Source organism: Chlorella variabilis (genome assembly GCF_000147415.1).
Source record: "Chlorella variabilis unplaced genomic scaffold CHLNCscaffold_8, whole genome shotgun sequence".
Lineage (NCBI taxonomy): Eukaryota > Viridiplantae > Chlorophyta > Trebouxiophyceae > Chlorellales > Chlorellaceae > Chlorella > Chlorella variabilis.
The window spans coordinates 1,433,913-1,444,885 of record NW_005435080.1 but is presented as its reverse complement, the minus strand read 5'-3'; the positions used below and the strand labels follow the sequence as shown (position 1 = coordinate 1,444,885).

At 60.0% G+C, this 10,973-nt stretch overlaps 1 protein-coding gene across 1 annotated transcript; it reads left to right on the top strand.

Moving 5' to 3' along the window:
* Positions 1-903: 903 nt before the first annotated feature.
* Positions 904-10,691, top strand: CHLNCDRAFT_145075 (hypothetical protein; the record flags this gene model as incomplete). Its single annotated transcript, XM_005848480.1, has 30 exons — positions 904-1,080; positions 1,469-1,636; positions 1,717-1,821; positions 1,980-2,147; positions 2,356-2,466; positions 2,582-2,746; positions 2,878-2,982; positions 3,143-3,391; positions 3,550-3,654; positions 3,836-3,900; positions 4,193-4,294; positions 4,424-4,586; positions 4,728-4,835; positions 4,951-5,057; positions 5,214-5,297; positions 5,388-5,589; positions 5,721-5,828; positions 5,954-6,066; positions 6,181-6,544; positions 6,707-6,814; positions 6,991-7,097; positions 7,256-7,604; positions 8,032-8,139; positions 8,389-8,495; positions 8,668-9,016; positions 9,175-9,282; positions 9,478-9,645; positions 9,818-9,925; positions 10,148-10,318; positions 10,608-10,691. The coding sequence occupies 30 exons, from the start codon at positions 904-906 to the stop codon at positions 10,689-10,691; spliced, it is 4,536 nt and encodes a 1,511-aa protein (XP_005848542.1).
* Positions 10,692-10,973: the final 282 nt, after the last annotated feature.

Sequence of the window (10,973 nt, the reverse complement as noted above, 5' to 3'; positions counted from 1 at the left end):
TAGGGCCCAGGCATCTTTTGCCCGGCCTTGGCTCCCGACCCACCCCCTCCCCCCGCAGGTAAGAGCAGCGTCAGCGTCAGCAAGCAACGGTCAGCGGCAGCCCCACCACCCCCACCTCCGCCTCACACACTCACTGGCCCCTTGCGCGATGGCACGCCGGCATGTTGGCATGGGAACGCCAAGCCCGGCACGGTAGCGGCGGCTGACTGAGTAATGGCACAGCCGACCGCCGCGGCAGGCCACTTTGCACTCCTGCCTGCAATGCATGCACCCTTACATGTGCAGCCTTCTGGTATTTTCATGTGCCTGGGAGATGTGCGGGCATGGGGGCCCATGTGCCCCATGCCATTTGAGTGCCCGGCGGCGGCGCTGCCTGCCGCCGGGAGCCCGCACCAGCATCGGCACCCGTCGGCCTGGCAGGCCTAAGCTGCTAAGGATCCCCACGTCCCCCACCACGTTGTGGGGGTTGCGTGTCCGGCAGGACGGGGAGCGGGGCCAGGGTGGGGTGACCCTGGGACGCTCAGCTGGGGGGAGGGTGGTCGGAGCCATGGAGAGGGTGCTCCATGGTCCACCCCCTCTCTTGATGCCCCTTGATCACGTGTGCCCCCTGCCCAAGGTCTGCTCACGCGGCCTATCATAGCGGGGTGACTGTAACACAGGGTAACACAGGGCCTGCCTGGCAAGAGCTGTGCACCGCTGACCTTCTTTTCCAACACCCCCAATGCCGACTTCCCCGGCCTAACACCCAACACCACGGTAAGCTGGTGCCAGTGCGCAAAGGCATCCTGAACTTGCACCATTCATGCAAGTGCATGCTCCCCGGCTGTGCTCCTGCCCCTAGCATCATGTTGTTGCATCATGGTTAGAGGATCTGCTGTTCCATAACATCGTGGGCACTTCTGGATGCAGTACAATGTGACGGTCACGGGCATTAGCAATGATGGCAAGCGGACGCCCGGTCTGAACCAGCTCCAGCTGACCACTCCGACTGATGTTAGCATCTGGCTCACAGAGGCTAAAGCAACGGGCCCAACCACCGGCACTACCACTGCTTCTTCACCATCTGGTGCCTTCACCAAGGTGCGCTGTGGTGGAGGCTTTGTTTGATGTGCGGGCAGCCTTGCAGGAAGTACTGCTGGTTGGGTGCAGTAGGGGTTAGTCGTGGCAGCTTCATTGCTCCCCTGCACCCTGGGCGGCACCAACTTGAGCGCATCTGGCCTCACGTCTCTCTGCTGTTGCTTGCATGCTGCAGTACATCTTCACTGTGAAGAAAGCAAGCTGCAAAGCCCCACCCTGTCCAGTCCTGTCTTTCCCAAGCAGGAGTCTCACCGCTCCGCTCACTGGGCTGGAGCCTGGGACCAAGGTGGGGAGCATGCTGCTGGTCGGGCTTAGGATGAAGATGGGCTGCTACACTTGCATATTTCTGACACCTGTTTGCACTGGTACCCTGGGCTGAACCGTGCTGCAGTACAATGTCACCGTGGAGGGCATCACCAAGACGGGAAAGCGGAAGCCAGGCTTAAACATGCTGCAGTTCACCACGCCAATTAGTGTTCACCTTGAATCGGCGGATGTCACAAGTGCCACCACCGGCACCACCACAGCCAGCAGCATTCCTGGCAATGCCTTCACTCAGGTAAGACAACTTACGCAGCGGAGCGAGCTGTTTGTGTTTGCAGAGCGTGCAGTCATTTCCAGTGTCTGTGCTGCTTGCAGTACGTGTTCACGCTGAAGAAAGTGGGATGCCCCACCTGCAAGCCCCTCACCTTCACGAGCCGCAACGTCACTGCCAAGCTGATTGGGCTTGAGCCTGGTGCCACGGTGAGGCCTGCCGCTTGCCTTCACCCTGCAGGAATGCATTAGTTGGCCTGCTTTGTTTTGGCTGTTCCACTTCCTCTTCAGTTAGTAGCAGCGTGGCGAGACATGGCTTCAAGAACCTTGCGGCCTCCAACGCATGCTGCCATTGCTTGCTGGTGCAGTACAACGTCACTGTGACGGGCATCACCACGACGGGGCAGCGAGTCTTGGGGGACAACTGGCTGCCGCTGAAGATGCCGGCTGGGTTGCTGCTCACCAAGGCCAAGGCAACTGGATACACCACTGGGGTTACCACAGCTCGGTCTCTGCCTGGCGACATCTTCACCAAGGTATGCAGCGGAGCCGCTGCCACGCATTCTGCTAATGTTATTCCGTGGCTTGACTGGGCCAGGCTGGCCCACATGCCATTGTTACTCTTGGCGTGTTGCTGCCTGGGACACCATCCACCATCCCCTTGCCACCACTTGGCGATGTGATGTGCCGGTTGTGACCGTCCGTGCTCAATCAGCCCCTTCTGTCCCATCGCCCTGCCTGCAGTATGTGTTCACCGTGGTGAAAGCAAACTGCACCGTCCCACCATGCGCGACGCTGACCTTCCCAAGCAGGACACCACTTGCCCAACTGACTGGGCTGGAACCTGGGACCAAGGTCTGCTTGCCCGCCTGGCAAAGGCTGTTTGATTGCATGAGATCAGCCAGAATATAGCTGCTCTCTGCTCCGCTCCCCCTTGACCCTGTCGTTTGTCCTTCACTCTGCCATGCAGTACAATGTCACTGTGGTGGGAGTCACGAAGACGGGGCAGCGGACCAAGGGCTCCAACATGATGCAGTTCACCACACCTGCACCTGCTGTGCGCCTGACAACCGCGTTGAGCGCGACGAGGGGCACTGCCAATGCCACTGCGCTGCCGAACGGCTACTTTGCCAAGGTGCACAGCATGCAAGGATTGCATTACAGGGGAACCAGGCTTGGCATGCGGATGAGTGGTCGTGTGACGCTGATGCACACAAACTGTCACTCAGTCCTGGTTTCACCAATTTTATTGTTCTCTGCCTGCAGTACATCTTTACGGTGAAGAAAGCCAACTGCCCAACCTGCCCAGTCTTGGTGTTCAACAGCACCACGACTACGGGCATCTTCCCAGGGCTGACCCCCGACACCCTGGTGAGCAGTCTGCTGGAGAGTGGTTGTGCAAATGTTGCAGCAACGCGCATGTGTTTCAAGGCACTAGTCTTGAATGTGCAGGACCGAATGCCCAATGAGCTCATTTCCAGTTAAGTTCAGCTACCCTCCAATACCCTCTTTCTGTTTCCCCTCTACGCAGTACAATGTCACAGTGGTGGGCGTGGACAAGAGCGGCCGGATAACCAAGGGCGGCAACATGCTGCAATTCAAGACGCCCAAGACCGATGCCTTGCGTGCTCCTCCGCCCAGGCGCTCGCCAAAGCCTCCCCCACCCAAGCGGCCACCTCCCCCGCCCTCACCCACAATCAAGCTGATCTTCGCCAATGCCACCAACTCTAGGAGGGGGCGTGCCATCGCTGAGCCGTCTCGAGCTGGCATCTTTGTGAAGGTGTGTCCATGCAGGCTGTTCGCCATGGTTTTTGGCCGCCCTTTCAGTCCAGCACGGCCCTCGGTCTCCTCTAGAGAGCTGCTCCGCGATGTTCTTTGTTGCGTCTGGCCTCACAACCCCCTCAACTCAGCGTCCTCGTCGTTGCCTCCACTCTGCAGTACATCTTCACTGTGAAGAGAGCCAACTGTCCCACCTGCCCGCCGCTGGTTTTCAACAGCAGCACCGTCAATGGTGACTTTCCAGGCCTAACAAAGGGCACCCTTGTGAGTGGGCTGGTGGACCGGGGTTCAGCACTTCAGCCGTGCCGTTGCTTTGTTTGCAGTGGCAGCCAGCTGTCGCTTTTTGGTTGTGCCACAGGGTCAACCAACCCCATCCCACATGTGCCCTTCACCAGTAACCTGTAAAATCTTCCCACCACTAACCCGGTCATGTTTTTTGCTGCAGTACAACGTCACCGTGGTCGGCGTGGACAAGAACGGACGCATCACCAAGGGTAGCAACATGCTGCAGTTCAGGACGCCCAATTTCGATTTTGTTACTACCGTGCCGCCTCCTCCTCCTTCTCCGTCCCCACCGGCGCCCTCCCCACCACCAAGCCCGCGACCTCCTCGACCACCACCACCAAGCCCAACCCCACCTGCACCCACCACGTGCGCAATCTTGCATTGGGCAGCATTGCTGGGAAGCCCTGTGATTGAAGCGTTGCCCAGCTGTTTGCTGAGTTTTGCGGGCGCTTGATTGAGTATTCTGCATTTCCTGCAACACCCAGCCTATGCTCCTTCCCTGCCTGCGCTGCTGCAGGGAGCCCTCCATCAACTCCACCGAGCCGGTCAACTCGACCAGTGGCATCGTGGACATCATCCCCCCCGGCAACCTGCAATGCGTGTCATTCAAGCTCCACCTGTGCCCCTGTGCAAGCTTGTCAGGGTCCTGTGTCCCTCCAGGCAGTCCAACCTGCATCACCCAGGCATGCCTCCCTGTGGGGACTCGTAGATGCCAGGTGGATGGCCTGTCGCCTGGCACCACCTACAGCGTGACTGTGATTTGCGTGCTTGCCAACGGCACCGAGGTTTCGTATCCTAGTGGGAGCAAGCTGACCACCCCGCCTGCGCTGAGCCTGACCTCCGCCAGCGCCACCAGCTTCAACAGCGGCACGGCCACGGCTGACCCAGACCCAAATAACGCATTTGTCAAGGTGGGGTTGGACCCCTCGCCACGCCAGAAGTGTGCAGTTGCAAGCAAACAACAACGGGCATGGCATAGCTCCTGCAGCCAAACTGTGAGTGCCACCTGATCCTGTTGCCTGTGCCCTGGTGCTCCCTTTGTTGCGGTGCAGTACACCTTCACGCTGGTGGAGGCGTCCTGCACGTCCAACTGCCAGCTGCTGAAGTTCAACAGCACCAGCGTTGTGGGCACCTTCACCGGGTTGAAACACAGCACCAAGGTGAGGCTGAGCACGTAAGGGGCTTGGGGCGCAGGGCACGGCAGGATCGGCAGGTCATGGCTCGTGTGCATTGGAACAACATCCTCACTGGGTTCTGTGTGTGCTCTGTCTACAGTACAATGTGACTGTTGTGGGCACTAGCAGCAATGGGACCATCACGCAAGGGAGCAACATGAAGGACTTCACCACTCCCTCGCCTCCCCCGCCTCCTGCCCCTGACACGTGCGCATGTGCAAGTTCGCAGTTGCTGCTTGCTCTGCTGCTGCCAGGATGAAACCTTGGTGTCTGGCATCTACCCGGGCCAGAGGGCACACCATGTCCAGCTGCTGGCTCTCACAATGGAATATGCCTTGCCCTGTGTGTCCCCTCTGATTGCAGCTCTGTCATCAACTCCACTGAGGCCGTGAATGGCACCAGCGGCATTGTGGACTTTGTCCCCCCTGGCAACCTGCAATGTGCATCGTTCGAGCTCCGGCTGTGCCCCTGTTCAAACGCCGGGGTCTGTCCCACTTCGGGCCCCACCTGCATCACTGGGGCATGCCCCACTCGCAGGTGCCAGGTGAATGGCCTGTCGCCCGGTGTCAAGTACAGCGTGACCGTGATCTGTGTTGGCGCTGATGGCAGCAAGACTGAGGCCCCTGGCACGGGCACACTGACCACTCCTCCCGAGCTGAGCCTGACCTCTGCCAGCGCCACCAGCTTCAATAGCGGCACCGCCACAGCGGATCCAGAGCCAGATGCCGCGTTTGTGCTGGTGCGTGCGTGAAGCTGGGTGGTTTCTACCCAACACACAGCTAACCAGCAGAGATTGATGTGGGGCCAGATGTCATGAATGGCTGCTTGTGCCCCGTCATTCACTGCTTCCTTCCTGGCGCAACCCTGCAGTACACGTTCACGCTGGTGGAGGCGTCCTGCACATCCAACTGCCAGCTGCTGAATTTTACCAGCAGCACCACTACGGGCATCTTCACTGGGTTGAAACACAGCACCAAGGTGAGGCAGACTAGCAGAGCACTTGGGGCGTAGGGCTGTGTGTCGATTCAGCAGGGCACGTCTTGTGTGCATTAGAAGCCTTCCAACATCCTCGCTGGCCACTGTGTGCGCTTGCTGTCTTGCAGTACAATGTGACGGTGAAAGGTACGGACAGCAATGGGACCACCACACAAGGGAGCAACATGAAGGACTTCACCACCCCCGCGCCTCCCCCGCCTCCCCCTCCACCTCCACCTGGGTGCGCATTTGTGTCCTTTCATTTGGCACCTGGATAGACACATCTTGCAGGTCACGGCACTGCTGCGTGTGCCGCTTCGTCCCCTTCATTGGCCGTTCATGTGGCTGTCTGCAGTCAACCCTTCGTGAACAGCTCGGAGTTTGCTAACGCCACCAGCGGCACCGTGGACATCATCCCAGGCACCAACCTGCAATGCCAGGGGTACAAGCTGCGGCTCTGCCCTGTCAGGCCTCCTACCAACGACTCCTGCATTACTGCCCCGTGCAACGGCACCAAGTGCGCGGTCACTGGCCTCAAGCCCGGCACCACCTACAACGTGACCGTGATTTGTGTTGACGCCAATGGTAATGAGATTCCATCAAGCAGCACAAGCACGCTCACCTCCTCCCCTGAAATCACTCTGGTCTCCGTCAACGCCACCAGCCCATACACTGGCAAAGCTCAAGCGGTCCCACAGCCAAACGACACCTTTGTGGAGGTGCGTCCCTGTGCGGCTGTGCTTGTTGCAGCCCTACAAAGCCAAGTGAAGCAACCTTGCTTAAGCCAGCTGGAGGAATATGCTGGTGGCCTTGATGTTTACAGTGTTTATCAAGGAACCACCATCCCTTTCCTTGCTGCTTGTGCCATTGACCTGTTGCAGTACATCTTCACGGTGGTGGATCTAAACTGCACCTCCAACTGCGCGCCGCGCATCTTCAACAGCAGCATACCCAGCGTCAACTTCACGGGCCTGACGCCCGGTACCACGGTGAGCGAGGCATGGTGGTGAATGAAATGGTGCAGCTGGCTGTGCCAGCAGGTTAAGTAACAAGTTCATTCAGCACTGCGTCGAACTGGATGTTCATCTATCTGGCATTAATGGAACTACACAGATTCCCTGCCTGGCAGTCACATTGCTCCTTGCCACTCACCTGCTGTGCGCAGTACAACGTAACGGTTGTGGGGAAGGACAGCAACGGTACCAGCACAGCAGGAAACAACACGCTGCAGTTCACCACCCCGGCAGCGCCGCCGCCTCCCGCGCCCTTCAGGTGTGCAGTCAGGCTCTCTCTGCGCCACCTGAATTGCGCTTGTATGGCATGGCCGCACATGCTGCTGGGGCAGGTGGCTTGCCTGCTGCACTGGCCCTTTCCCTGCCTCACCTGCGATTCATTTGTCATCCCTGCCCTCCCTGCCTGCCCCGCCGCAGCCTGCCCTCCATCAACTCCAGCGACCCCATCAACTCCACCACTGGTGTTGTGGACATCACCCCACCCTCCACCCTCAACTGCTCGTCCTACATCCTCCAGCTGTGCTCCAACGGCACCTGCTTCAACGCCACGTGCCCCGCCACCCACTGCACGGTGGTGAACCTGACGGCAGGCACCACCTACAACATCAGCGCCTGGTGTGTGGGCAGCGACGGCGGCGAGACGCCGACGGACAACACGGGCACGCTGACCACCCCTCCCACCCTGGAGCTGAAGACAGCCGATGCCACCAGCCCCTTCACGGGCAACGCGTCTGCCACCCCGTCTCCCAACAACAAGTTTGTGGAGGTGTGTGCGGAACTGTTTTTATGAGACGAGCTGTGCAGCAGGGGTACCTGCCTGGGCTTGGGCAGAGAGGCTGTGAGGGGCGCATGTGAGGCGTGCATGAGGCGTCCCCCACCACGTTGTGGGGGTTGCGTGTCCGGCAGGACGGGGAGCGGGGCCAGGGTGGGGTGACCCTGGGACGCTCAGCTGGGGGGAGGGTGGTCGGAGCCATGGAGAGGGTGCTCCATGGTCCACCCCCTCTCTTGATGCCCCTTGATCACGTGTGCCCCCTGCCCAAGGTCTGCTCACGCGGCCTATCATAGCGGGGTGACTGTAACACCTGGGCATGACTTCCCTGCGTTCCTATGCTGGTCGTATGCCCGTCATGCCATGCTACTTTTGTGGCTTGATTTCCCGCCTGCGTGCTCGCCTGCTACCTGCTTTTGTGCAGTACATCTTCACGGTGGTGGAGGCAGGGTGCACGTCCAGCTGCGTGCCGCGCGAGTTCAACAGCACCACCCCGAACGTGGACTTCACAGGCCTGCTTCCGGGCACCACGGTGAGGGGGCGGTTGGGGCGGGGGAAGCAGGTGCAGGATGGAGGCGCGCAGCTATGGCGGCAGCGGAGTTGTGTGGGCTGCATTTGGGAGACGGCTGTCTCCCTGTTGTGTGGCCAACCATCCCTTCGGCACTCACCCAGCCCATCAGCGCACACCGTGACTGCCCACCGCCTTTGCCCCCCAAGGTGGTCAGCCTCTCTGTCTCCTCACTGACTGGCTGCCTGCGCTTTGGCGTTTGATTGTGCGCAGTACAACGTGACGGTGATTGGCAGGGATGACCAGGGGAAGAACACCACGGGCAGCAACATGCTGCAGTTCACCACCCCGGCAGCGCCGCCGCCTCCCGCGCCCTTCAGGTGTGCAGTCAGGCTCTCTCTGCGCCACCTGAATTGCGCTTGTATGGCATGGCCGCACATGCTGCTGGGCAGGTGGCCTGGTGCAAGCTGGTGGCTCACCCGCGTCAATGGGCCATGGGCTGACTGATCGCTCGCCTTTTGCCATGCCTTCCCCCTGCCACTCCTGCTGCAGCCTGCCCTTCATCAACTCCAGCACCTCCAGCAACTCCACCAGCGGCGTGGTGGACATCACCCCGCCCACCACACAGCTCAACTGCACGGAGTACAAGGTGCAGCTGTGCACCAACGGCGCCTGCTTCAACACCACGTGCCCAAGCCGGTGCCCTGTGGACGGCCTGACGCCTGGCACCACCTACAATGTGACCGCGGTGTGCTTGGATTCCATTATGGGCGAGGTGCCGGCATCCAACACGGGCACGCTGACCACTCCTCCCACGCTTGCGCTGGCATCGGCCAATGCCACCAGCCCATACACGGGCAGCGCCAATGCCACCCCATCTGGAAACAATCCATTTGTGTCGGTGCGTTGTGCTGCGCTGTGCTGAGCTGTGCAGTGTCGGTGTTGGGTGCAGGCTCCATTTAGAGGCGGCATGCTATGAGCCAGCCGACTCCCAGTGCTGCCCCTGATTGCTGGCTCATTTTCGTGCTTGTGTTGCTTGCCTTGCTGCCCCTGGTGCAGTACAACTTCACGGTGGTGGAGGCAGGGTGCACGGTCAACTGCACGGTGCTGGTGTTCACCAGCAGCACCCCCGAGGTCAACCTCACAGGGTTGCAGCCCGGCACCACGGTGAGCAGTGGACGAGTTGGGGTGGGTGCTGGGCGAGGCATTGCTTGTTGTCGATGCTGCATCTGATTGCTGGGGTGTTTGCTGGCCAGCCAGCCGCATCAAGAGCTCAGCAGGCGGTGTTCAGGTATGCCTATGGCAGCGCACGCGCCTGCCCAGTGACCACCCCTTCTTGTGTCCGTGTGTGTGTGTGTGCAGTATAACGTGACGGTTGTGGGCGTGGATCCGAATGGCACCGTGACTCCCGGGAGCAACGTGGGGCAGTTCACCACTCCTGCCACCTTGGAGCTGACGTCCGCTAATGCCACCAGCCCCTGGACGGGCGTCTCCTCTGCCAAGCCGTCTGACAATAATCCGTTTGTGTCGGTGCGTGCATGGATGGGGAGTGGGTGCATGGCTGTGCAGATGGCCGCCACCAGATACAGCAGGCATGGGTGGGTCGCAAGAGTTTGGCTACGAGTGCCTTTGCTGCAATCATAGATGTCCACTTCTCACCTGCTGCCTGCCTGCGTGCTGGGCCTCGCTGCCCCTGGTGCAGTACAACTTCACGGTGGTGGAGGCAGGGTGCACGGTCAACTGCACGGTGCTGGTGTTCACCAGCAGCACCCCCGATGTCAACCTCACCGACCTGCTGCCCGGCACCCTGGTGAGCAGTGGCACCCGCGGATGGTGCTGGCTGTAGGCGGCGGTTGCAGGGCGACAGGCATGTGGTGCAGGCAGCAGCCCAGCGACAGCATGACGACTGCATTCAAGAGCTCGCTTCCTGCACGTTTGCTGAGCGGCTGGCCTATTTGCTGAGCGGCGCACACTCACGAGCCCTGCCTGCTGCTCACCAGCCCTGCCTGTGCTTTCCCTTTGTCTGCTTCAGTACAATGTGACGGTTGTGGGCGTGGATGCGAATGGCACCGTGACTCCAGGGAGCAACGTGCTCCAGTTCACCACTCCTCCTCTGCTGGTTGTTCTTACTACTGCCAATGCCACCAGCACAACTGATGGCAATGCCTCGGCCTCAACTCCAGCAGGCGGGAACTTCACGCAGGTGCGCTGCACAAAACAAGTGTCTAGCACAACACTGCCATGAAGAGAATCTGGATCTTACCGAGTTTGGTGCCATCGCTGCCGTTTTGCAGTTTACCTTCATTGCTCGGCCCTTGTCTACCGCCGGACCCAACGTGACTGTCACAACCAACACTACCGAGGTCGATTTCCGGGGGCTTCTTCCAGGAACAGAGGTGAGATCTTCCCCATTGTTTAGCACGCTTGTCAGGCAAAGCTAAAGTGTGATGGTGAAAAACTGGTAAACTGCAACTTCTCTTTTCCTGGTGCAGTACGAAGTCACGGTGTGGGGGCTGAAGGATTACGGCGCCGTCATCCAAGGCAACAACACCTTGCGGTTCACAACGCCGGCATAGTGAGCAGCTGTTCGACTGTATGCCATTTCTAAGTGTATGTTGCATTTGGGTTCTGGGATCGGCCCATCACACAACATGGATAACTGAATGACGATATGTATGTCATGCTGCAGCTCGCCTCCACCGCCTTCGCCACCTCCACCCAGCCCGCCCCCGCCCAGCCCCCCACCCCCTTCTCCACCTCCTCCCTCTCCACCACCACCCAGCCCACCACCACCCTCGCCCCCTCCTCCCTCACCACCTCCTCCAAGCCCACCACCACCTAGCCCACCACCGCCTCCC